We start from the raw sequence: 25846 nt of genomic DNA, 5'->3' as shown, positions 1-25846 counted from the left end.
ACAAACCGAGAATGGGGACACTCTGGGAAGGATGGGGGAGATGCCCTTGTCCCTCTCCGGCACACAGGGAGGCACATGCACGCCCGCACGCACTCACACTTGCATCCTCTCACTCCCACGGAGGATGTGCCACATGCTTCAGAGACAGGCCCATGGTTGAGTCAAGGGTAGCAGGGGTGGGTTGTCTATCCAGAGTCACCAGGTGACCGTGGAGGGGGAGGGTCTTTCACAGGTTGCTTTCGTGGTTTTCCTCTGTCTCAACAGTCATGGGGGGCAGCCCTCCATTGTCATTCAGCCGTTTGGCCCTGTAGGTCTCATAGTGGATGTTGTGGGTCACTTCTTTTAGGTCCTGAAGGTGGGTCCTGCAGGGGACAAAGTGGGTTGGGAAAGAGGATGTGATAGCCAATGTCAGCACAGTAAGTATTATTCTTCTGATGATAATTTTATTCCCCCAAATAAACAGAATATTTTTTTCAGTCACTCTGTTTAGCTAATTATTGTTACCCCACTTTCTGCATGGATAGCATGAGTGTCATCATACACAACTGAGAGCTGGAGCATCAGCACTTGAGAACACACAGGCAGGATGCAGGACATGGGCTGAAATTCCTGGCTGTGCTTGCCAGTGCCCTGCCCTTCTTGCACCTGTGCCACCGACACAGCCACTGGCCATCCTGGTGTGTCAGACCAGACTGGGACTTATCTGAAGCAGTGGTTAGACAAGGAAGCATCAGGAAGTGTTATCAGGTTCACTGTGGATTGTAAACTGCAGAACACTGCTGTGAGCATCATCCCTAACCTCCATAGACAGCCTGGGGACTTGGATTGCTATAGGCTTTGAGATGATCATTTGGGTAGGATGTTTTTACTGAAAGACTTTAGAAAAGCTGCTGCAGAAGGTATTACAGAACAAAAAGAGGAAAGGGTGATGTCAAAGCATTGTACCTGGCCAAATGTTTCAATAGCACTGTACCCACAAGTGGAATGAGTGGAATGAGAGGAATCAACCACAAACAGGGCTTTGGTGGTGAACTGTGTTTCTATTATTTTCTTATTTTTTGTGTTGTTTTTATAGGGAAGAGTGACCCTGGATCTACAGCTCTTATGCAGAATTTGTGCTGAAGCAACTTCATGAAACAGAGTAGAAATAAGACAGGACAATGAAAGCTACTGAAATATGAAGGTTTTCACTTCCAGCCCTTATGTTCCAGCACATCCTTCAACCTGGAAGAAAACACAATCTAGGATGTGGTAGTGACCTCTTTATTACTGACCTGCTGTCAGCAGCAAATAAAAGTTTTTGCAACCTTAGTGGGATTTCTTTTTTAAACTCCCTTAATGGGAGTTTTTGCAACCTGGAGAGGGGTGGTACTATTGTGCTTTTCTCCAGGCATCCAGCTCACACATGAAAGCTAGCACCTACCTAACATAGTGGTCATGTCACTAAGAGAGGCACTAGAGTATCTACCCCTTAAATCAATCCAACCCTACACCACATAAGCTTTCACTGCCTGAAATTTACTTTATTTCCCTTTTAGTAGGGGCTATTTCATTCTGAATGGATCTCAGGAAGACTCCCAGCTCATCAAGAGCAAACTGGTGCATGACCATGACCTTACCTGATGACAAAATCTCGAAGTAGGGCAAATTCACAGTGATTGAGGTTTTCCACTGAAAAGAAAGCAAGCAATTGTTACATCTGATTTTTTCAATAGCCCCTTTGTGGTTATAGAGATGGGAAAGTCACTGCCATGGGGGCAGGTTCCAAGTAGGTAGAGTTTGCATACTTCAGAAAGGACAGGCAGTTGTCTGAACGCCACACTGTCGAGCATTGAGGAGCCACACTAAGAAATGCTGAGCAGTCACACATGAATTTCCATTTGAAAACCAAGGCAACCTCAGGAGCTTAGCTTCACATGCCATGGTGTTCAGAGTGGCTCCAGCTTCTGCCAGGTGGTGATAGTGGCACCATATTGATCATGGCAGTTCCCTCCTGGCACAGCTATTTGAGAATTCTCCTTTTGCTTGGTTTCAAGCAGTTTGTCACAAATGGGACGAGAAGGACATGCTATCTGGACCCTTGTCTATTACTGTGATGTGCAGACAATAATTTCAGCTCCCATAAGCAAGAGGTTTTTTACCTTCAATGATTCCCCAAGGTGTTTTCCTGCCCAGGACTCTTTTGCCATTCACTTGGTACTCCTTGTCACTGCCCACTACTGCAAAGGGCATGCTTTCCTGCTGGGGAGAGACACATGGAAAGATCCATTGAACCCATTCCAGAGACCAGCACCACCATGGTTCCCCATCCACCTTTCCACCTCTCAGCTCAACAAATACAATGCCTTCTCTGAGGGAAGAGATTCTCCAGAGCAAAACTTCACTGGCTGTCCTTTTCACCCCTCAGTGCTATCCCTAGAATTCTGGACTGTTGCTTTCCAGGTGTCCTTGCACCCCAACAAGCTTAGTGGGTAGCTTGCAGCAGTCCCAGGGGCTCAGGAGCTGGGGCAGAGCTTTTCTGCTCCTACCTCCAGCATTTCTGAGGAGGAGGATGACTAGAGAAGTACCTTAGCATCACCACCAGAGGGTCAGTCCAGCCCAGGGCTGCTCATATGGATAGCTTGAGGTGAATATTTCTCACCAGATTTGTAGTTCTTCAGAACAGAAAGACAGGACTCAAATAATCCTTCCCCATAAGCCACATGAACATTCACCTAGTTTAGTGGCTGAAATTGTACTGAGGGAAGCCAGAAATGGAGTAAGGGTGCTGCTTTCCTGGGAAGTAGGACAGTAGGTGAAGCTATTGAGGACTCAGATATCTCTAAGCACAGGGAGAAACTATCTGTTTCCAGAGCACAGAGTGCAGGAGACTCTGCAGTCCATAGGGTTGTGCAGATGTTCATTGGGTTACTCTGCTTTATAGATATCCCTGGAAAGAGATTACAACTACCACAGGAATGGAGATTGAAAAGCAGTTTATTTCTTATGTGTGAGGGCAATGATGCTGAAGTGCAGAACAAAATATGGTGCTCTTCTCATCACCCCTTTCCCTCCCACAATAAAATGTTTCCTACCCTGATTTTGTCGTTTTCTGTTTTATCCTCCAAGTCTTCATCAAATTCTTTCTGGGGATAAAATTCAATCCCATTTACTTCTAGTTCCTTGCGCACCTAAGCAGAGAAACATTTTGGAGCACAAAGTAGCACCAACCTGAAAGTAAGGCAGTTGGCAAGGCCAGGCAAACACATCTGGGACATTCTTCGAGTGGGCAGAAGCTGGAGGGATTGTCCCAAGGAAGTGCACAGTAAAGTGAGGACACAGGGCAGCAACAATGAGTCTTTCTTTCCAACCTCAGTTACTTGTCTGGCTCTCCAGTTCCCATGGCAGAACATATCACAAGACATCACAAGGGTACATACATTTCTTCCTTCTCTAACAGATGCCCTCAGAGATATAAACAGCTGCATCTTTAGGATTTACCCACCAACCCTGTACTGGACTCTCTGCACACCCTGGAGACCGCACTGCAATCCCAGGAAGAAGGATACCACTCATTTCTCCTGCCTCCAAGCCAGGGCAGGGAAGGATCCCATCCAAAAGAGGAGATACTCACTCTTTGTTTGAATTCTGTCTTCTCCTCCAAGGTCATGGTGTCAGCCTTAGCAATAACTGGGATGATGTTCACTACCTTGCTGAGATGTTTCATGAACTCCAGGTCCAAAGGCCGCAAGCTACAGCCCAAGAAGGAACAAGATGGGAACAGTCACTTTTTACCCTCCTCGCCTTTCATCCTAATGACTGTCCAAGCATCAGGGCACCAGTGAACCCTCCCTTGTACATACCCTGCTTGCTGCCACCATGTTCTCATCTCTTTCTTCCCATCCATTCTGCCCTTTCACAAAAAGCACAGTGGCATTTCTCCTGCTTTTGTAATCTTAGACCCTTTCATGCCCCACAGCACCCAAGGTTAAGCTAAGGAGTGGCCAGCCCTGCTGGCAGGATCCCTGGATCCATGTCTGAGGTGCAGCAGTGTAGGATATATATTTGGCAGAGAGGTACCAAGGGCTGGAGGAAGGACAAGGGACTGTGTACATACGAGTGGCCCGTAGGGGAGATGAAGTAGAGGCAGCAGTGCACGCGCGTGTCTGGAATTCGTTTCTTCCTTGCAATATTCACCTCCTCTTTCAAAAACTTTTCATATTGCTCATTGATGTATTTCTCAATAGGCTCCCAGCTGTTAAAGTGGGAGAGAGAGATCAACAGACAGGTAAAAATCTCCTCGTGTTCCTGCCTACAGTGTTCCCAGCTCTGACAGCAGCAAAGCAGTCTCAGGCATAAAAAAAATCCACCTCAAGCATCTCACCATCAGCACAATGATTAAAGTTTCTGTAACTGGACACAGTAGTAAGCACTCACCATGTAATATGTGCATACCCCCAGTCACACACCCAGACCCACAGTTTTACGGCCCCACAGCCCCATTATCAGCCCCCCAAGTGCAATAGGATCCCAGACACTTTCAAGGGCCAAACAGATGACAGTCACTCATATACCATCTTCACTTCAGCCCTTTCTGGGACACAAGGCTTTGACCTTGTAAAACTCACCAGTTCTCATTGTTGATCTGGTCCCCAAATCCTGGTGTGTCAATCACTGTCAGCTTCATTTTGACACCACCTTCTTCAATGACTGGGGGAGAAATTGCAAACAATCATACTCCTCCCTGGGGACCTGCTGTATCATGAAACACATCTCTGTGTCCCACAAGGGAACAAAATAGCTCTGCCTTCATCCCTGCCCAGAAAGCATGACCAGACCAGGCTGTGTCATGCCTCAACAGTTATGACCCCCATTTGCATGTCTGACCCCAAATTTTCGTAATATCTACACAAAAGCCACCTTTCACCACTCTGCCACAGGAAAATGGATTTGTGCTCGGTCTGTGGCCCAAAGATAGTACCTACCTTAACACAACTTCTCCCCTCTAACACATCATCCTGAGTCTGAGATGATGCTCATTACCCTGCACCACTGCAGGAGCTGTGCTGACGCTTTGTGAGGAGGTGTGCCTTACCAGGATGGGACCCAACAATGCACCTTGTATAGCTTATTAAATGTAACTGCAGGTGAAAATTACTTACATCAAGGCTTAATCAACAACTGCAGACTAATGTCTTAGGCGATGAAATCTAACAATTTCTCTACCCCTCACTTTTGGCTGTGGCATCAGGGGTATTCCAGTTTAAGAAAAGCCTTGTCTGTCTCTGAGGTCATCTAAAACTGTCCTTTAGCTTTCTATGGAGAAAGAGTTGCCTAATACCAGAGAACTATTTGTGCAGACTGCTGGGATCTTCTGCAAGACTATGCTGAGGCATCAGTATTGCTTCTACCCCAGCAGCCTGGCTCTTACCGTGCCCAATAGCTTTGATCTCCACTGTCTTGGGGATCTTCTCCTCCCGGTTCCAGCCTGAAGATTTGCGGCTCACCTGGGATTTGAAGAGGGTGTTTACCAATGTTGACTTTCCCAGTCCACTCTGACCTGAGGATTGCAGAGAGGAAGCTGTGACATTTGCTACAGCCTGGTGATGACAGCAGGCCCAGAGAACAGAGCCAGGCTTGCAGGGGAAGGGGCTGGAGGTGTCTCCTTGCCATGTGCAGACTCTGTTTTCCCTCAGAGCAACTTCTGTGTGCTCCCTCATGCCCTCCCTGCAGGGCTCACTCTCCCACCTGGCCTCAGGGGACAGTCCCTGGCCATGGTTCCCAGTTCCTCAGCTGCCTACCTACAACCATGATGTTGAAGTCAAAACCTGTCTTCATGGTTTTCTTGCGCATCTGCTCAATTATGGTGTCAATACCGATGTAGCCCAGCAAACTGGTGTTGATGCCCATGGGTTTCATTGGTACGACTGGCTTTTGTCGCGGCTCTGGGACCATCTCAGACATGGCTGCTTCGTTTTTGCTCTCCACTGGTCCTGTACAGGGACAAAGATTGAAAAATCATCACTGAGGTGTAACAAGAAATCTCCTCACTGACCTGTCACAGGGGCTGAGGGCAGCTTTGAGCAGCCTTTTCAAGGGCTATTGAGGATAACTGAATTAGATGTTAGTGGTGAGGCTCACCACAGAGGAACATCTACTTGAGTTTCCAGCACACTCTTCTACATAGCACTCCAGACAAGGACATGAAGTGGGGTTCATTGAGAATGAAGCATATTGATGGCTACCTCCAAACAGCAGGGGCAGAGAGGCTGGCTGAGCCGATAATCAGGTGCCCAAAGCTCCAGGTGTGTCTCCTTATATTTGTCTCCTGGTTCTCAACAGGACCACCAGCGTTTTGCCCCTCCAACTTCACCATAAAATTTGCAATGGAACGGACTTAAAAAAATTATGTGTGAAATCCTGGCATTGAAACAGAGTTTGGGATGCACCATGAGGACTTGCAAGCTCGGCCCTTGCCAGGAGTGGCTGGATTACTGGCTGTGGTACACAGGCTGAGTTCCTCAGAGGAAGACAGTGGTGCAAGTGAAAGTATTGCCATAATCTCTGTGCTTGCCTCCCACCTGTAGACCAATGTTTTTTGTCATACTCAAGAAACTAATCATCATCATCAGAAAACTAATTATCTGCATCTTTCCCTCCTCATCTCTGCTTCCTCACTTCTTCCATGTAAAACAATTGGATAAAAAGAAAACCCTAAGGGCTTTCCAGCCTCCCTGACCCTTTTTTGGATGATGGCACACATTGCTAGGGGCAGGCCTCACCCATTTATCTCTGTCTCATTAGTGAGTAGCTCCCACCCGCTGGGAGGAAGTGGAGGTTGGGAGAGGACAGGGCATGGAAGAAAAGCTGTAATTGGTGGGGAAGGGAGGCGTGAGGGATGAATCTGAAAAGGAAGATGAAGGGGATAGGAATCAAATAACTTTCATATACAAGCCAGCTGCAAACTAGAGTTTCTCCCACTCTAATTACTTGACTCCCCCATGCTTTGTCTCATTAGAGGGTTATTTTTCCAGGACAGAGACAGAATGTGTTTTTGCTTGGTAAGTATTTCATTTGTTTTGGATGCCACTTCAAGTATCTCACACTAAATTATCCCTTTCCATCATTTTGGCAGAGTTTTTTCCTCCACTTATCAGAATCCACTGGCAGCAGGAAAGGACATGAGCAGCCAAAGCAGGCGACTGCCATTTGGTGGTGACACATGCCCCTTTTCAAAAGGAAAATGACTCAGAAGTCACCGGGCTGGGGACACTGATGGCACCAATCTGGGGTCCCTGTGACAGCTTAGTCAAGTCAGACAGAGACAGACTGAGAAGAGGTCAGAGAGATTTTGTTCAAGGACAGGGATAGGCTGCAGCGGGCTCCATGGCTGAATGGGGACCCTGCCTGGTACTCCCACATCAAAGCTCCTGTGCTGACACAAGGGCTGCTCTACAAAGTGAAGATTTTACATTTTTTATAAGCTGTAATATCCCACTACCATGTGCTAAGGAAAGACCCTGTGGAAGGGCCATCCTTGACAAGGAAAGGGTGCCTCCACCCATTTCCTTTTCTCTGCTTGGAAAAAGAGAAGGAGCTTTCCTCTGGGTGAGATGATGGTAACACAGCCACTCATGTACAGCACTGTGGGTAACACCTTGTGCCACCTCTGTTCCACCTTGCCCACACAGGAGAGGTCAGTGAGAGGATGACCCCCCCTCCTGCTTTTCCCCATCGAGTGAGGGCACCCTGGACTATCATCACCCTCTCCTGAAGCAGCGAGCAGCACCCTGGGGGAAACAGAGCACAAGATGGACCATTGGCTTGAGTCAGACTGGCAAATTGGAACACCTCATGCTGCCGGGCAGCTGCTGGAGGAGGCAGCCTGCTGAGCCAAGTGCTTCTCAGCTGCAATCCTCTCTTACAGCCATCACAACCAGTATGTGCCTTTCCTGCTGACGAAGCATCCCCTGAGGCTCCCGTTGTCTTTTTACAGCTTTATCAAATCTGATGGCAGCCAGGAAAGCCCATCTCTCTGTGTACAGCACAGGGGGCCAGGGCAGCCAGTTCTCCTGCACCCTACCTTTCACTCATTCTCTCTAGGCTGCTCACATCATCTGTATCATGGTTGTGTGGCTGGGCTGTGTCCCTTATGCTGCTGCAGCACTCTCCATATGCACCCCACACAGCCCTGCTGGGGTCCTACCTAGCCCTAAGAGTGGGAGAAGAGAGACAGAGACAGAACGATTCCTAGAGGGAATTAGGGACAGGGGGCTGTGGCCCCAGCAAGGTACTTTGCTACTGGAGTAAATGAAGGCAAATAAACCCCAAAAGTGGAAGGGAACAGGTCAAGAAGGGAAGAAAGCCCAGCTGAGCAGCTGCATGGGATGGGTGCAGGATATGGGCAATGTGAGCTGTGACCCTTTCACTGCTTGGGTGGTAGATTGTCCTCAGGGAATCTGTTGCCCTTCATTCCTTCCACCCTCGTTCTTACAAAGGGAGGAGGAAGGAGAGAATTTGTTGTCAGCCTCAAGGCTCACTAAGAGGTTCATAACTCATCCCTCAATCTCACCAAGGAAAGCCTTGCCCAGAGCCAGCAGATGTTGCTAACTGCTGTGGACGTCATAATACACATTCCTTTGCAAGCTTCACTGTTGGAGACAGGAGCTTCCAGTGACTAGGGCAGATATTTCAGATTCAGGTTCTTGGGCAGCTATAGAAAACCCTGAGACCACGAGAAAAGATCTCCAGAAGTCTCCTTAAATATATTTCCTGGATTTTATATCAGAACATTCAAGGTGTCTGGATAAGCCACCTGCCTTTCTCCTCTAGGTCACTTGCCTTCCTCTCCGTGTGAGGTTCCTTCCCAGCCTCAGGCAGGGAAGCCCCCATTTTGCTGAATTTTTCCTGGGGCTCATCTCTCTGCACATGATTTGTCACCTTTTGCCTCCCACAGATGAATTCAAGGATCCAGCTGAAGAATCTACTGCTGTGGGCAATCAGGGTGTGCAAAACTGGGATCAGAGCCGTAAGAGGCACCCTGAGACATGAAACATGTCTGCCTGCTCTCCTGGGAGTGGCTCTGTTTTATGTGCACTACATGATGCTAGGAAGCGTCCTGAGCACACGGAGTGCCTGGTGAAGGGGGGGCACTATGTGTCCTGGGCACATCCTGCAGCCCTTGCAGCTGTCCCCTGTAATGAATGCATGAGAGGGCACTACAGCCAGTACAGCTGATAATGAATAGAGGGGTATCCAAGGTTAACCACTCACATCTGCTGTTTGCAAGGCCCCCCTTTTCCCTGCTGCTTTGTTCTGTGTGCTAGGAGAAGCTCACTTACGAGGGCTGTAGCTGGTGACACCCACCCTGCTGCCCAGATCCAGTAGGAGGTGGCCCTGGGCTGGGCTGTTAGGGAATATATGGCTCACAGGAGATGATGCTCCATGTGACTGGACCCAGGGAAAGTGCCACTTTTGAGGTAGGGACAGGCAGAACCAGAATGAGTGCCCAGAGAGGTCCCCATGGTCCCAGCTAGCTCCTGCTTCTGACACCTATTGATCCACCCCAAAACCTCTTCCTAGAAGGCCGGCATATGTGGCCAGCAGCAGCCACCAGTGCTGCAGCTCACCCTTCATGCTCTGACGTTCACAGGAGCTGTGTGGGGACAGAGGTAGCCCTGCAGGTCCCTTAGGGGCTCAGGTAGTGGGGACTAACATCTACTAAGTCCCAATAACCCAGATACAGTCACATCCCCTCCCCCTGCCTTCCCATCCTTTGTCTGGCAAGAGGGAGGGAGAGCTGCAAACAGTGCTCACCACAAACCAGCTTCCAGCAAGGAAAAGCTATTTAACCCCCACATAACACACGGATGGCCTTGCTGCAGCTCTCCTTCAGTGTAGCACAAGGCTGTCCCTCTGCAGCTGGAGGCAGTGATCCCCACATACATCTCACCCCAGCCCCTTCCACCTATGTGGTCCTAGACCCACAGATCCACTCACTGTGGACATAGAACAGGGATGAGGGATGGGTTCAAAACCTGAAGGTAGCTGGCAGAAGTAGGCCCTCAAAGGGTGATGCCAGGTTCCTAGGAAAGAAAGCAAGCAGCTGCTTCAGTAGCACAGCCTCCCTGGAGCTAATGGGCATCAGGACCTGCTCCTTGCTTCAGATCTGCAGAGGTGCTGGACTCAGCATCTCTCCACTGAAAAAATACCTCTCCCTCCTCAGTTCCCATGATGACCCCAGGGCATTTCTTTCAGCTGTGCAAGGGAATGGCTGAGCCCTGCCGGATGTACTGCTTGACCTCAGAGTACAGAACAGAATGATTCTTCTTACTAGATCTTTTTGTCTGGCTTGAAGATCGTCCCAATCCTCTGGGCTGCCGCAGCCTTCCTGACAGCAACCTTTCTTCCCCTCAGCACTCTGCAAAGGGCTTGGGCAAGAGCCTGGCTGCAGTGAAATCTAGGGCAGCATGTGCCGAATCCTCTCTGGAGATGCAGAAGCCGGAGGTGAAGGAGCTGGGCACATCCCCAGCCCAGCCACCACAGCCCCAGCCATGCCCTTGGTGCTGCTCTCCAGCCATACAATCCTTGTCCCATGTCCTAGCTCACCCCCCGGGTGGCACAGCTGTATCACAAGGCGTGAAGATGCTGAGCACGCCTGGACCAGGGTACCCACACCACCACAGCTGCCTGTGCCCCTGCCCACATACCTGCTGGCTCCTGTGCCAGGATGCCCAGGGAGAGACACAGGACATTCCCACTGCCTGTCACTGGCAAGGGACAAGCCAGGTGCTGAGGAGTTTGTGGGCACTCCCCAGATGGATTATCCCTTCCCTTCAAAGCAGTGCCTGGCACTAGCTACTCCCCATCAGCACCACAACCAGCCCTGTTCCCTCTCCTTCATACAAGGCTGCTGCCACCAAAAGGAAAAAAAACAGAGGAAAGACAAAGCCAGGACCGATTTCCCCCACTGCCCTCCGGGGTTATCCCTCCCCCATGCCCAGCTGGGGAGCGTGGGGGCATGGTGGAGGATTCCTGCGCAAAAAGCCCCAGCGGTGTCCCTCTGGCGTTGCCCAGCCCTGTCAAGCCCGGAGCATCCTACCTTTGAACATGAAGCTTCCTTTGTCTCCGAATCCTCTCCCAAGGGGATGGGTCTCCCCCCACTTTTCTAGCCTGACGCTGATGAAGCAGCACGGTGGGCTACAAGGCTCCACTTGCTTTTACCTTTGTCTTTCTTCCCTGTGTCCTCTTCTCCCCCCTCTCTCCTTCCCTTCCTTCTCCAGTGGATATTTCAGCAGAGCGGGGATGCTGGTGCTGCTCCTGCTGCCATCGTCATGTGACCTGAATATTAAACATCTCCGCAAAATCTCCCCCCGCGCACCCTCCCCCGGCTCCATCCCAGGCCCCCGGCTCCATCCCAAACCCCCGGCAGCCTCCCTGACTTGCGGGGGGGGCATGGCCTCGGGGCTGGAGGGGCCGCTGCCGATGGGGCCCCCATGTCCTTGAGGGGCCCTCACTGCACACCCACACCCCATAGGCCTTTCCTTGCCCTTTTCCCTCCCAATACCCCAGCCTTTTCAGCATCTCTGCTTGTTTAGGGAGGGGCATATTTAACCCTTCACAGCTTAGTTCCGGCGGGGCTGAAAGACGGTGCTCTTTGCCCCTAGGTATTTCTTGGGATCAAGGGATTGCAAAATCTCCTTCTGCTTTCCCAGAGGGAGGAAATTAGGAATGTTTTGGTTCATCAAAAGCGATTTGCCCTTCAGCTTTGCCTGCGGAGGTGTGAGAAACCTTTTCTCCTCCAGCACCATGATTCCTGGCTGTCAGCCCAAGGTGCAGAGGCAGAGCCAGCGCTGTCCTCTCTCTGTGCATGTGTGTACAAACATGTGCGTGTGTGTGCCTGTGTGTAGCGAGCAGGGATGGGTCCTCTCACTCGGACCATCTTGGGGTACACAGGTCACATCCCCATGTGCACTGGCAGGCACCTCCATGTGTCCTCTGGATGTGCTCATGCCTGAAGAGCCACGTGGATACCTCTGGTTGCTTGTAGCTTTGGATAGGGAAGCCCTTTCCCTGCCTTGCATTTCCTTCTCCTACACTTGTGAACCCTGGCCCCAACACGCACTGTGTCCCTGTCGTGCTGGGACACCAACATCTGGGAATGCTCTGACCCTCTAGTCAGTGGGATGACAGGAGCACCATGTCTTCCCCCCCACAAGCCAATCCCCCTGAGTGGAGGCCAGGTTGTAGGATACATGGCAGACTTGGCAATGGTTTGGGGTTCCTCTTTTTACAATGTTCTTTTTACAATGGACAAAAAGAAAATTGCACCCACTGCAGGTTACAGGAACATTTAGAAGTAGCTGTCAGCAGTTACCCCGGGCTAGGCTGGTTTCCGACAGACAGACAGACAGACAGACAGGCATTCCAGCACCCAGACAATCTCCTGACACGGTGACCACAGTTGCCTGTCTCCCTGCTGGGTGCCAGGCTCACAAGCACGGGGGCTGTCCTCCCACCAGCTGTTGCCCACCCATGATTCTGGTGTCGGTCAAGAGGAAATCACTCCAAGAGGAGGAAGTCCCCGTCCTCCCTCTCATCACCCTACCTCTCCTGAAGGGTCCTGTCCATGCTGGGCTCCATGTCATCACCAGGGGACCCTTTGGTGCCTCCCTCCCCCTGCCCAGCCCATCCCGCCAGCGGAGACCCACCGGAGCGTGGTGGGGCACAGGACACCCCCATCTTCGGCACCGGGGCGGCCTCGGCCCCGTCAGAGCTGCCGTGTCGCTGGGGCCCCTCGGCCGCCGCGGGCCGGGGCCGAGGAGGGATTGGGGTGACGGGGGCCGGGCCCCGCAGCCGCTCCCAGGGGAGCCCCCCGCCAGCCCGGCGCAGGGTGACCGAGAGGCAGCTCCGCTTCGTGGAGGCGGCGACCCCGAGGGCGCTGTCCCGCCGCCGTGGGGGGCCCGGGATGCGGCTGGGGCTCCCTGGGGCCGACAGGCAGCTGCGATGAAGGGCCATGTCCTCCTCCATGGCGGCCGGCAGCGGAGGTGCTGGGGGTGCCGGGCCGGGCTGGGCGGCCCAGGCTGTCCCTGCTGTCAGGGCTGTGGTGTCTCGGGGTGCAGAGCTCCCTGGGGCTGCTGTCATTGACGTGCTTGAGCCCCCACCTCCAGCCCTGTCCGGCCAGGCCGCCTCCAGCTGGGACAATGGGGCTCTTGTGGCCTGCATGGCTCGCTCCCACGCTGGGTGCCATGGCCACTCCTGCCCCTGCCCAGCACCTTCCTGCCCCCTGCCACCAGCAGCCCCACAGCATGGGCAGCGCCACGGCATGACTGACCCCCCGCCCTGCTCCCACGGCAGGAGGTGGAGGAGTGATGCAGACCTGCCAGGTCAGGCCTGCACTGCCTGCTTCCAAGGACACTGGGTGTGATTAAAAAAAAAAAAAAAAAAATTTGCATTTTTGAAATGCTTTCCCTTCCTCTCCTAGTCTTTTTGCCCTCAAGTGGCATATTCAAGTGCAACAATTTATATATCCCACTGTGCAAGTTCAATGGTCAGTTGTTGCGTGTTTGTCCAAGTTGATGCTTCATGCTCTTACTCTGATTTTCTTTTGCTTCTTTATTATCATCATTCTTATGATTGTTTCTTAATTTTGCCAGCTTTGTGGCATTTTCAGGGTCAAGAGGGATTCAGCTTCCCACTCAACACCTTCCTCACTTTTCGGGCTTTGAAGACTTTGAAGGGCAACACAATAAACAAGGAGGAAAGGAGTAAGGCATTTTGGTGGGATGGGATGAGAATATGAATGGTTTGGTGAGCAAGTGGGAACAAAGAGAAGGAGAGACAGGCACCCACAGTGTGGCAGGAACAATGTTTGCATAACTTCAGGTGACCAGGCCTGAGGGAAGTGGAAGAGGAATCACCATCCAATGACCCCCATCAAGCCTTTGGGAACGCTGGTGGAAGGCAGAGCCCATGACAGTGTGAGTTCTCTGCTTCCTTAAGGGCAAAGAGACAGAAAACATGAAAAAACCCCAACCTGATACTATGTAGTATTTCCAGCACTAAGTATCTTCTGTGATTTTTATGCAGTTTAATTCAGTATCTGTGACTATTTCCTTCTCCCCTGAGGTCTTCCTGGCTGCACAGATCCCACAGAGGAGAAATGATCTCCATTTTCAGGCAGCATTTGCCTTTGGCTTAATTATTCCCAGATAGCCTGGTAGTGTAGCTGGCACAGGAGCCAGCCCAATGGAGACCTACCCTGTTGGAAAGGAAACCTTATTGCAGACTGCTCCTTGCTGCCTGCCCAGAGCTAGAAGGAAGCATCTCCCAGGGGGAACAGCAGGAAAATAAAGCATCAACCATACAGTTTGTCACACACTTCCACTGGTGAAGCCTTTGACACTGCTGACAATAAAGTCCTTCACAGCCATGGAAAATACCTGGCTTAATGCTGATTGTGTCAGGACTAAACTGCACAAAACATAAGCCAGAGGAGATGAACAATTAGATTCCATTTAATCCAGCCCTCACCTGGTTGCTGTCTTCTTTTGCTCAGTTTCTGTGTTGTCACAGGCAGAGTAGAGGTCAAAAAACAGGCACAACAGTGTGCAGAGGAAGGGAGAGTGCAGGCTCCCATTCCCACAGGGATGGTTTAACTTTTTCCTAACTGCTCCAAGTCCCTCAGCTCCAGTGGAGAGGTATTTACGCTACCCCACAGTTCAGCTGTGTTCATTTACAGGGCAATCCCACCTATTGGGGAGTCAAGGTGAGGAAGCAGATTTCTAAGCTGGTGTTTGGAGATATGGCTGTGATGTGCAAGAGGGCAGGGAATGTGAGCCATGCAGCTGAGGGTGGCACATCAGACCATGTAACCCAGCCCCTTGTCATTTCCATTTCACAGCCCCAAGTCACAAAAATGTATCTGTTTCAGATTACACCTGCTTTTCAAGTCTTTGCTTGCCAGGGCAAGTATAACTTTGGGCACAGCAGTAATCCCATTCACTGCATTTCCCTGCTGAGTGAGATTCCCCAGTTAGGGTGCTTGCATCACGGTCTCTGTTACTTGGCTGAATGAAAGGACTCCTGACTTCTCCTCTGTCTGAAACAAAGCCAGAAACCTGCCAGTGTGCCTGGTTTCGGTGTGGAAAAGAACAGTAATGCAATTGCAGTCTGGTAGATGAAATGTCCCAGAAAGACCCAGGATATTTGCAGGATGTCCTGATCCATTCCTTAGAGCTAAAAAATAAATTTCATCCCCAGAGAATTACCAACTTTCAGGCTGCACCTGTGCTTTGAGCCTTTGCTTGCCAGGGCAAGCAAAACTTTGGGCACAGGAGTGATCCCATTCACTGAGTTCTCCTGCATAAATCACTCCCAGCAGCCCAATGAACTCTCTTTTCTTTGGGAATGGAGGAGAAAAACTTCCTGCTCCCAGGTTCACAGGTGAGGCTGCAGCTCTGGCAGATTTTCACAGCTGGCTTGAGGAACCCCTGCTGCTGAAAGAAGCCACTGGGGACTAGAGCACAGAACCATAACAGTGAAAGGATGCTGGAGATATGGATTGCCATTATACTGGCTGCCCCAGGTGATGGGACAGGATGCACAGACATGTGCACATAGGATGGTGGTACCAGCTAACATACCTGGGATATGCAGGAGTGGGGCACACAGGATCCTTCTGTGTCCAGAGCATGCACAGGTAGCACCATTGCACCTATGTACATGCAAAGGGTGGATGTTGGGGTGGGAGGAGAGGAGACACAACCTCCTGCCACAGGCTCCTTGCTCTCTCAAACACCCCTGTACACATTGGGCTGGAAGGGAGAGAGAGGACGGGAATATCCCTCTCAGCTTCAGTGTCACAGCTTCATGCAGCATTTTGGTGGCTGGTTATCCCTGTGACAGTGCAGAAAGTCTTTAAACATGGGATTTTGTGCCAGACCTACATTATACAGCTTGGGACCAGAAAGCAAAGGTGGTACAATGGGCCCATTTAGATGGCAGGCTCAATGTTCCTTCTCAGAGACATGCAGGGAAAAAAAGGGCTGAGGGATGCTTCCCAGCTTTCACTGGGAAACAGTCAATGGAGAGCTCATCCAGGCTGTAGGGCTCTGCAGTGCAGGGGACTGAACAAGTGCAAGTTGCTTCACAGACTATCCCATCTCCCTCCATGACAGAGGAGCAGAAGGTCAGGCAGATCAGGAGCGGCTCATGTGGTAAGTCTGGCAGCACCCCTTCATGGAGACCTGCAGAACGTTCTCAGCTTGACACAGGACTTGAACAAACCTCTTTAATAAAGACCTTTGATTTGAATGAAATACATCTGGAATGGATGTATGGATGGATGTTCTCCATCTCCCAAACAGACACAGAAGGGGTGTGCATTTAGCAAGGATAAAGGCATTCAGTCTCTGAGGCTCATTGAGCCCTTGGTACCCCTGCACAGAGCTTCAGCAAGCTCACCATCCTAGCACTGAGAGTGGGTGCTGGGAAGATCTCAGCTAAAGCAACAATTTGTATTGAAACCCCATTTATTTTCCCCAAAATACCCTTTGGACTTAGACAGACTATGTTAGATTTAACCTAGGGAATAGGAATACAAGCTTCTGTATCCCTTTGCAAAACCAGGTACCTTTCCTGCTGAAGGTGCCATCAAGACGCCAGGCAGCTCAAACTCAAGTGATTAACAAGGCATATTTCATTTGAGTGGTCCATCAGTCTTGGCCAAGGGAAGGAGCAGAAGTCCTTGGCTGGCTGAAGAGTTGTGAGCACATGGGAAGCCCCAGCCACACAAACCTTGACTAAGAAGCAAAGAGGCAGAATGGTGAGTGATGAGTACGAGACCCAGATCAGCACAGAGCAAAGTGATGACCAGCCCCACTTTTACCAGGGCAGATCTGCCATCCCTAGTGAGGCTTGTGGTCTGCTGCCTACCCAGGAGAGATTCCTCTGGCTGTGATGGACAGCTTGTCAGACCTCAGGCACCCCAAAGGCCAGGTTGTCCCGAATCATCAGTGTCTTCCGAAGATCTCGCTCCATGATTGGCCTCTGTGTTCGCCACTTATGGGCTTCCTGGAGTCCTGGTTCAAAGTAGTAAATGCAAGCTCCAAAGCCAACCAGGATGAGAATGGAGATCATCAGATACACGGGCACAAACCAATCCAAGAAGTGGGGCATGGCTGCCAGAGAAAAGGAGAGAAAGCTCATGCAGTGGGAACACCCAAAACACATCTTCACCAAGACTGATCACAAGACACCTGCCTCATCAGCAGTGCCCAGTCCCTCCTCACAGCCCTGCTGCACCTGGTTCATGCTTGGTTGCACATGAAGGCACCTCATCCACTGGGAGAGGTCAATGCATTTGGGATCATTGCTGGGATCCATGCACAGTTGGTCCTGCTCCCTCCCCACAGAGGGGGTTGGTCCTGCTGCCAGTGATTAAAGGTAGGCAGTGGGTAAATACAGCTGCTTCTCACCTCCTGTTTGAGGGAAAATCTGCTTCCCCTGACACTCCATCACTTCTTTGACTTCCCAGTCTGAGCTGGTCTGGCTGAGGACTGAGCCCTCCCTTACTGCGCCTCAATTTCATGTCCTGCTTTGCCAGGGCTCAGGGTCCTTTGTTCAGCACCAGTCTATGAACAGAGCTGAGATCACTCCACCACATCAGCCACTGTGCAGTGGGGAACACTCACCAGGAGCAGCTGATCTGCCTTGCTAAGAACCCCTGGCCAGCCAGGTGCAAGGTGAGTCTGGAGCAACGTTGCCCTGGGGAACACAAAACAACACCACACTGTGTAGTTGCTGCTGGCCCAGTGCTAAAAATGAGAGAGCAGGAAGGAGAAACATCTCCTTGTCCAGATATCAGGGCTGAAGATTTTTGGAGGGGTGGACAAACGGGGTCCCAGCCCCATAACCTGCTGGTGCCCTGGCACACTCCCTCCCCACCATTATGGCCCTGCTGATGCCATGCTTAGAGCATGCACCCTAACTTAGGGCCATTTAAATCTGTAATGGCATCATATTTGAACCCATCCCTTATCCCCATCCTTTGGGAGGGAGAGAGCAACCCACATTGCAACTCACAAAGGCGCCCAGCCTGTTCAACTCTGCCACTTGCTCTGCACCAAAATGGCAGCCAAGGTGTGGATCATGCAGGGACAGAAAAGGGGATCCAAATGCATCTCCCGTGAAATGCACAGCTACAACTTCACCAGGCACTAGATCTGGGTTTTGCACTTTGAATATGCTGCTTGTTAAAGGCTTTGGTGGATTAAACCTGGGACCCTCACACTTAGGAAAGCACAGTGGTGGCACTAAAATGCAGTCCTGAAAGGAGGCTTTCTGTAACCCTCCCCTCCCTTGGTGGGAGTGATGAAATGCCCATTGACTTCAGTGGGGACAGAGTTAGGAGAGACCTGCACCCACATCAAATTCCTGCTTTTCCAGATAGATGAGATCTGTCACATCTGACTGGCACCCAAGTCATCCCTCTGCAATAACCATATATCCTCAAATCCCTTCCACAGGGTGGGTTAAGAGGAGGCTGGGGAGAGCTCTGAGCATTTCCATTCAGTTCCTGGCTCCTGACCCATAAGGTTGATACCTTTTCCACACCAGGAGCTGGGCTATTTTATTTTATTTTATTTTATTTTATTTTATTTTATTTTATTTTATTTTATTTTATTTTATTTTATTTTATTTTATTTTATTTTATTTTATTTTATTTTATTTTATTTTATTTTATTTTATTTTATTTTATTTTATTTTATTTTATTTTATTTTATTTTATTTTATTTTATTTTTAATACCACAGCCATCAGTTGTTTTCAATGTGCCCAGCAGCATTTATCTTCTGGACACCTCTTGTCCAAAAGAGGGTGTATAACAGTAAGTCTTTTGTCACAGGGTAAGATCTGAAACAAGCTGCAATTCTTATTACCATAAGAAAGAAACTGCAGAAAACACCTGATTTCCTCCCATTTATTGGCATGGATCTGTTCTGGGCACTGCTACTGCCTCTTCGTGGCTGTCTGTGCCTACCTCAGATGAGCAACTGCTGAGGAAAACTTCCATCATAACTTGCAACAACATCACAGAGGTTTTGTGAGGAGGTATGTGGCTTCCCTTATCATACTTTAAGGGATGATGTAAGGAATTAGGCACGAACCCCTTCTACAACCAGAGCTGGGTCTGAACTCTGGGCCAGAAGCCCCTCAGAACAGCTTTCCTGCATGCTCTGCAAAAGTAGCTCCTCTGCACCCCCTGCATCCCCCACTGCAGCTGCAGACATCCTGGGAAGCTCAGGCTGCTGCAAACCTCTTTTTCAGAGGTATCTCAGCAGCTGGTATCTGTTCCTGGCTGCAAGAGCAATGGGCAGGGTTAGGGACACTGTGAAGGTGAGTTCAGCTTGGATCTCTTGGGCTGACAGGAGGAAAGCCAATAACCTCATTCCCTTCCCTGATCATCCACTTTCCAAATGTGTGAGCAAAGCTACCATCCAAAAAAAGCACTGCAATAAAAAGCAGCCCTACACACTTCCCAATTCATCCTTCCTCCATCACTAGTGGAGCCAGCATTTCCTAGCTCCTTGCCAGCAGCCTGTTCTTCAGTCTACTTGCTATGCAGCCCTATCCTCCTGCTGTGTCCCCACGCTGCTCACCCGTCCCCGCCCCCTCAACCAAGAGTCCTCATCATGGCCAAGCCGAGCGCTGGCTGAGGTGTCAGAGCCCCCCCTCCAGCCTCTGCAGGGCTGGCCTGGAGAACCAACTTGCTTCTGTCAGATGGGTGAGCAGATTTTGGCTGCAAATACTGAAAAGAGGGATTTTCATTTAAAGGTGTTAGCTTTCTGGAGCTTTTTCTGGAGCAGTTCTGCAGATATTAAATGTGCCTTAACCTTGCTGGACCAGTTGATCTTCAGCACCTCATTTTGCACTGGGACATCCATGTCCCCCCAAAGACATGAAAGAGTCCTTGGTCTTCATTCCAAAAGCGCGTCTCATATAGATAAGCTGTCTGACCCCTTCTAAACCAGTGCTACACCTCACTCCAGCCTCTTGCCTTCAATGTCACCCGTGGATCCTCTATGCCACCTCCCACTGCCCCCGAGATGCCGTGGGTACACTTGAGACAGGAGCCCCAGGGAGCATGTTGCAAGCGGCGGGGCCGAAACTGCTTGGGGGAGGCTGGGAGCAGCACGCCCGAACACAGGAGAATCTGGGCACAGAACCCTCCCGTGTGCGTGGCTGGGAGCACAACCCAGGTTGCAGCGTTACAAGCCGTGGGCTCACCCTGACCGCAGAAGATTCCCCCGGACCTGGGCACCCTGGGGCAGGCTGCAGCTTGGGGCACGGAGCTGCCGCTGACTGGGGACCCAGACGTGACCTCGCTCCCATGCACCGCATCCCCAACAAGCACCGCTACCTGCCCTGCCACCTGCCACCTACCTTCTTCCACGGGTGCAGGGCGACGGGAGGAGACTGCTCCCTCTGGCACCTGCCGGGTCCCAGCCGGGATGAGTCAGGCTCCTTTCCCGGCCAGGCGGTGCCAGGGAGAAGGGACCCCACCGGGAGGGCTGAGCGACAGCGGGAGGCGACAGGCGCGGATGGGCGGGAGGAAGGCAGGGAGGGAGGGAGGGATGGCGGGAGCAGCTGCGGCGGGCGGGGGAAGGACGAGCAGCCAGCAGCGTGGCCTCGTTGCCCACCGGGGATTCCCGGGGGCTTCCCCCACCGCCTCCCCGGCAGTGTCAGCCCCGCTCCAGCCTCCCCGGGGTACCCCACCGCCGGCCTTCCCCCACACACGCAAGAACGACTGTCTGCCACGGATTGCATCCCGGCGCGGGGAGCGGGGAGCATTTTAGCAGTGGTCGCTATGGCAACGAGCCTCCTCAGTTCACCCGCACATGGTACCCGGGTCAGAGCCACGGGGAAGCTGGCCGCGGGATGCTCTCCCTCCTCCCGCATCATCCGCAGCTCGGCTGCAGCCCCGGAGGAGGAGAAATGCTGGGGCAAACGTGTGTGAGCTCGAGCTGATGCAGATGGACAGAAAGTTCAGGCTCCACAGATTTACCGGCATGTGCAGCCCAGGGACTGGGGGCTGGTGGTTTTTCATCAGTGGATGGGAGGCAGAGAGAGAGAGAAGTGTGGAAAAGGCAAGGAGGTTATTACTCCCTTCAGGGCTTTTATGTAAAATTAAATCAACACTTTGACCAAAAGAATATTCCATCAGGAAACAGAAAAACTGTCTGAAGTACTATTCTTGCTTTCAGTGAAATACCTTTTTCCTGAATCCATTTACCCAGTTCTGTCATTGCGGCTGCTGACAAGAGATGTTTTGTTTAAACATTTTCAGCTTTTCAGCAGCACAAAAATAGGAACACGCAAACCCACAGGTTTGGGTTTTTCATATTGGGGTTTTTTTGTTGTTTGGTTTGTTGGTTTTTGTTTTTTTCCACAAAGGGAAATTTTCACCATGACCTAGAAATTGTTTAACACAAAAAAGTTTTAGCAAAATCAATCAAACAACTGGCTCCAGCCTGAAGAACAGCCTGCTCTCCTGCCTGTGCTGTCTAGCTCCACCCACTTAGTTTTTGACACTTACAGCCCTGCAGATGTGCCCCAGTGGGTTATTGTAAAGGTTTTCAGGATTAATAGCATCCACTGAAATGTATGAGGCCCAAATTTGTGACTGTTACACTCCAGAAGTTGTGAGATTTGAGGTACTACTTCCCAGTAGATTGTGTTTCAGGCACAAATGAGTTCATCCTCTCTCCAAGCCAGCCTGTGGACAGTGACAGAGCCCATGTGTGCTTGCCAGCTCCAAGGGTAATGCACAGTAAGGGTCTGTCACCTGGTTTGTGCCAGGGTTTCATCCACCAGTGCAGAGACAGGCTGTGATGGAGCTGTGGGAGCTGACTCGTATGCTCTGTGATTTCCTCTTCATCCTCTTTTGGTCCTCCTGAGCCTCACTTCTTCTTGATGTGACTTCGTAACAACTTAGAAACATTGTATATAGACCTTGCAAGCCCTGTGTACCTAGCAGGATATCTGCATGGAGCATCAGATCCACTAGGTTTAGCTGTCTGCTTCTTGGTTTGCCCCAGTAAGGTGGGCACTCCAGATGATTGCCATTGTGGAGCCTGCAATCGTGCCTTAATTTTAACCTCAGTGAAGTTCAGACATGACACTCACCTTGACCATCAGCACAGTAACTGCTTCACTAATCCCACTGCAGGAGGTGGAAAACACAAGCCTCACAGTTTTGACCACACTAGGAGAGAAACCTGTGGCTTGGAGAAAAAGATTTTTAAAAATAACTTTGGAAGGATATTGTTTATTGCATCCTCAGAGCAAATGTTAAGGACAGGCAAAGACAGCCCATTTGAGAGGGCAAAAGGAAAACCCCTTTCCAGATGTGCAAAGAAAATGAGTGGGAGATCAGTGGTTGCTGGCACAAGGTAGGAGACTATTCATTTATCCAGGTGTCTGGTCAGTGGTGAAGCTGCAGGCACCCAGTAGAGCCTGCCAGGCCAGGCATCCTCTTGCCACAAGGTGTAAGATCCTCCCATTGTCCCTAGCCAGCTGTCCCAACTCTCTGTTCTAGGTCAGCTCAGGGGCACATCAGAGCCAGTGTGTTTGTCAGTCTTCAACTATTCCCAGGTTTAAGCTCAGGCTTAATGCCAGCATGCTGCTCAGGCAGCCAAAACCCCAGAACAGCAATAGTTTTCACTCATGAGGTCATCTTCTCCTCTGGCTCACTTCTCTGCCATGCAAACACTGGGAGCACATGACAAGGAATGGTGATCACATCTTTCTGCAGCCATCACCACAGCAGTGGGTAAGGTCATGACATGGCAGCCTCACTTGCTTCAAGCAGGAGTCCCCCCAGATGAGTCTGAAGCACCCTTGGATGCAGCAAGAAAAAGACATGGGGCTTTGTGATGCTGGAGCTGGGACACGCTTGAAGACCCTATGCCTCTGACACAGCTGCTTGCTGCCTGTGACAGGGCGCTCAGGTGCTGTCACATCCTTCGGTTTCCAACATGAACTGAAGCTTTGAGACAGCTCCAGGCATTGATGTGCCAGTACAGCTCAATCTGCATGGAAACAGTTCAGCTGCAGTTCAGCTTTCACCTCAGATGAGGCTGCTGTGTGCCACTCAGGTCTTCCAGGCATAAGCTTGTGCATATCATTCTGCCTGATGCCTTGGGGCCTTCCAGCCCCCTTCACCTGGCTTGAAGGAAGCCTCTGAGTGTCTGTGCATACAGTGAGCCCCTCAAAGCCGTTCATCCCAGGACACCTGCCTATCACCAAGCCTCTGACTCCCTCCATATTTCTGGGCAACCACAAATTCACCTGCATGATGAAGGCGAACATGGAGTCAGGTTTGATGTGAGAGGGCCACCTAGCCAGACCAGAAATCATGAAACCCTTTTCAAAACAAAAGACAAAAGCCTTGGCTGGAAAAAAAAAAGAGATGGTCAGGCAACCTTGGGCACATGCTTCCTGCTTGTAGCATGCCTGTAAATCACAGCATAAGCAAGTACTGAGCTCAGCTTAATCCCAGGCCTGGTTAAGCATTATTCCAGTCTTTCTTAACAAGTTTTTTCACTGTTCTTTAGTGTCCTTTAGCCTTTTATCAGCATCTTCTGAGATGACCAGACCCAGGTCAATGCATGTCTTTAAAGCAACACCAATCTCCCAATATTACTTTCCCAATGTAAATAGAAGCATGGGAGAAGATGGAGTTTATCAAACTTGCCTTCCCCAAGGTCTGCAGTAGAGGACAAAACTTCAGCAAGGGTCACAGAAATGCTTCCCTGCTCAGCTGCTGGAGGTGAGGAAGCTGCTGCAGGATGCAGAAGGCACATGGGATGCATGGCAGGGCATCAGTTTGGGATAGTCTGGTGGGAAAGCAGATTAACTCACCTTCTGGGTGCTACTGCAGCTTCAGAAAAGGAAACCCATTAGAGAAGCTTTGCTGAGTTGATCAAAAACTAAGGAAATGTATATAGTGAGTTAAATTAAAGAGCAGAATGAAAAAGGCTGACTTACTTTGGGTCTAAAAATAGCTGTGAAGAGCCTTTGCCAAAGGAAGCAGAAATTGCCAGCAACATATGCGAAAATGTCATTAATTTCTCTAATAATTTGCACTTGCTGCAAATGATATAATTTTTGTCTATTAGTGAGAGAACAAATGCAATCAAATACACACGAGTTCTATCTCGCAGGCTTTGCAGGAGGGATGATGAGAGGTCAGCCTGGAGCTAATAATGCATGAGCAGGTGACATCTCATAGAACTCATACTGAATGGGGCTCTCAGGAGCTGGGAGCAGTCACTAAGACAACTGGGACCATGCTCTTCTGTAGACCATCTCTGAAGCTTGTCTCCTTTGCTCCTCTGGCTGCTCAGGAAGAACCAAGAGAGAAATCTGAGAGAAAATATCTTGAGATGCAGGCACTGGATGAATCATATAGCAAATTGGCCATGGATACATGAGGACTAGGTGTGCTTTTTAACATTTTTTGTACTGGCTGGTGTAGTCCTGCTGCAGTAGCAGCTGACCCATTCCAAGCAACCACTGGTGATGGCCAGGCCAAGTCTTGCTGCTGTTAATTGTGATTTTTTTGGCAGCATCTTCATGTTGGCTGCAATACACTTCTGCCCATTTGTAGAATGGTTTGTGCTATCAGAGAAATGTACAATGGCCCACAGAGTAAAATCAGGAGCTCTCTCCTTCCATATCATGCCCTGCTCTTGTTCCTTCTGCTTACACTCTGGGCCAGTGCACTGACACCTGTCTCAGCATTCCTGCATCACTCAGAAGCAGAGATCAACTCATTATTCCCACTTTGCAAACTGGAAATGGGCAAAAAGAGGTGAAACAACCTGACACAGTCACACAGGGATATGTAAAATACACCCTGGCCTCCAACACCAACTACATCTCATCCCTCTCCCTTCCTCTCCTTGCCAACTTACAAATCTAGGCAAGAGCTGCAGGCACATTGCCAACCCAAGCCTCCAATTCCTTACAATGTCCTCTACCATGAAAAATAATTTTCTAACTGTGGGATGAGTGGTAACTCATCTGGATCCACTGAATGTCAACAGACACCAGTGTGGTGAGAAGACAGCGGGACACAGCAACCATGTCCCTGACCAGACACTAAAGCCACCCAGGCCCTTCAGTGGGGCCAGAGAGCAGGCAACAGGGGGCAGAAAGAGGACAAACACCTTTTAGGTGGGTGCAAGAACTTTTAACATATTTCCACACCTTCAGCAGCCCAAAACGAACATTGTTCTATTTGCTCTCTACATCCCCCCAACCTGGGAGCCGGCTTTTGTTTTTTTATTGCATCTGCTTGTCTCCCATCTTTAGGACATGTCTGCCCTGAATTCATCCTCCCTTCCCCCCACCAAACTCAAAAACAGCCAGAAATATCTTGCAATCTCTTCTGCTTCACCTGTAATTTGTCTCATGCTGGCAATGAGGGAAACCGTCTGCCTTTGTCAAGATCAAATACGCCACAGTGGCCATGTGATGTCAGCTTTCGTTAACCCTGTCTCTCTCCCCTTTGCCTCCCCTCTCCAGGTTGTTGCAGAGATGCAGATGTGTCTTCATTCTCCTGCAGCTCTCTTCCTCCCCTGGCACATCTCCTGCCATTTGCAGGTATCCTGGTTGAAAGGGCAGGGAAAGCCAGCACCAGCAGGCAGCAGAATGGAGAACCCATTGGACCCCATGTGGACCCCCTTCCACACAAAGGTGGAGCCAAACTCAGGGCTGAGGCAAAGATCAGGAGATGCAGCAAGGTGGACCACAGGCCACTGAGGTACACTGGACCCTCCAAGGTTTTACATAACTGCATG

At 50.5% G+C, this 25846-nt stretch overlaps 2 protein-coding genes across 4 annotated transcripts; both read right to left on the bottom strand.

The window, feature by feature from the left end:
* Positions 1 to 11297, bottom strand: LOC131591735 (neuronal-specific septin-3). Of its 3 annotated transcripts, none has more exons than XM_058862741.1 (10): positions 11203 to 11297; positions 5781 to 5972; positions 5411 to 5539; positions 4608 to 4689; positions 4097 to 4234; positions 3614 to 3731; positions 3075 to 3170; positions 2142 to 2241; positions 1620 to 1671; positions 1 to 362 (listed from the first exon to the last, which is right to left on the bottom strand). In XM_058862741.1, the coding sequence occupies exons 2-10, from the start codon at positions 5941 to 5943 to the stop codon at positions 227 to 229; spliced, it is 1014 nt and encodes a 337-aa protein (XP_058718724.1). In that variant the 5' UTR covers positions 5944 to 5972; positions 11203 to 11297; the 3' UTR covers positions 1 to 226. The 3 variants fall into 3 exon arrangements, with proteins under 3 accessions (XP_058718724.1, XP_058718721.1, XP_058718722.1); XM_058862738.1 differs by having other exon boundaries at positions 11081 to 11295; XM_058862739.1 differs by having other exon boundaries at positions 2142 to 2238; positions 11081 to 11245.
* Positions 11298 to 16369: 5072 nt separating this feature from the next.
* LOC131592208 (small integral membrane protein 45) lies at positions 16370 to 20511 on the bottom strand. Its single transcript, XM_058863575.1, has 3 exons — positions 20424 to 20511; positions 16915 to 17159; positions 16370 to 16781 (listed from the first exon to the last, which is right to left on the bottom strand). Exon 2 carries the CDS (start codon positions 17155 to 17157, stop codon positions 16951 to 16953), a length of 207 nt encoding a protein of 68 aa, XP_058719558.1. The 5' UTR covers positions 17158 to 17159; positions 20424 to 20511; the 3' UTR covers positions 16370 to 16781; positions 16915 to 16950.
* Between the last annotated feature and the right edge of the window lie 5335 nt (positions 20512 to 25846).

The sequence above is a fragment of the Poecile atricapillus genome, chromosome W (assembly GCF_030490865.1).
Source record: "Poecile atricapillus isolate bPoeAtr1 chromosome W, bPoeAtr1.hap1, whole genome shotgun sequence".
NCBI classification, from domain to species: Eukaryota; Metazoa; Chordata; class Aves; order Passeriformes; family Paridae; genus Poecile; species Poecile atricapillus.
This window is presented reverse-complemented; position numbering and strand designations above follow the sequence as displayed.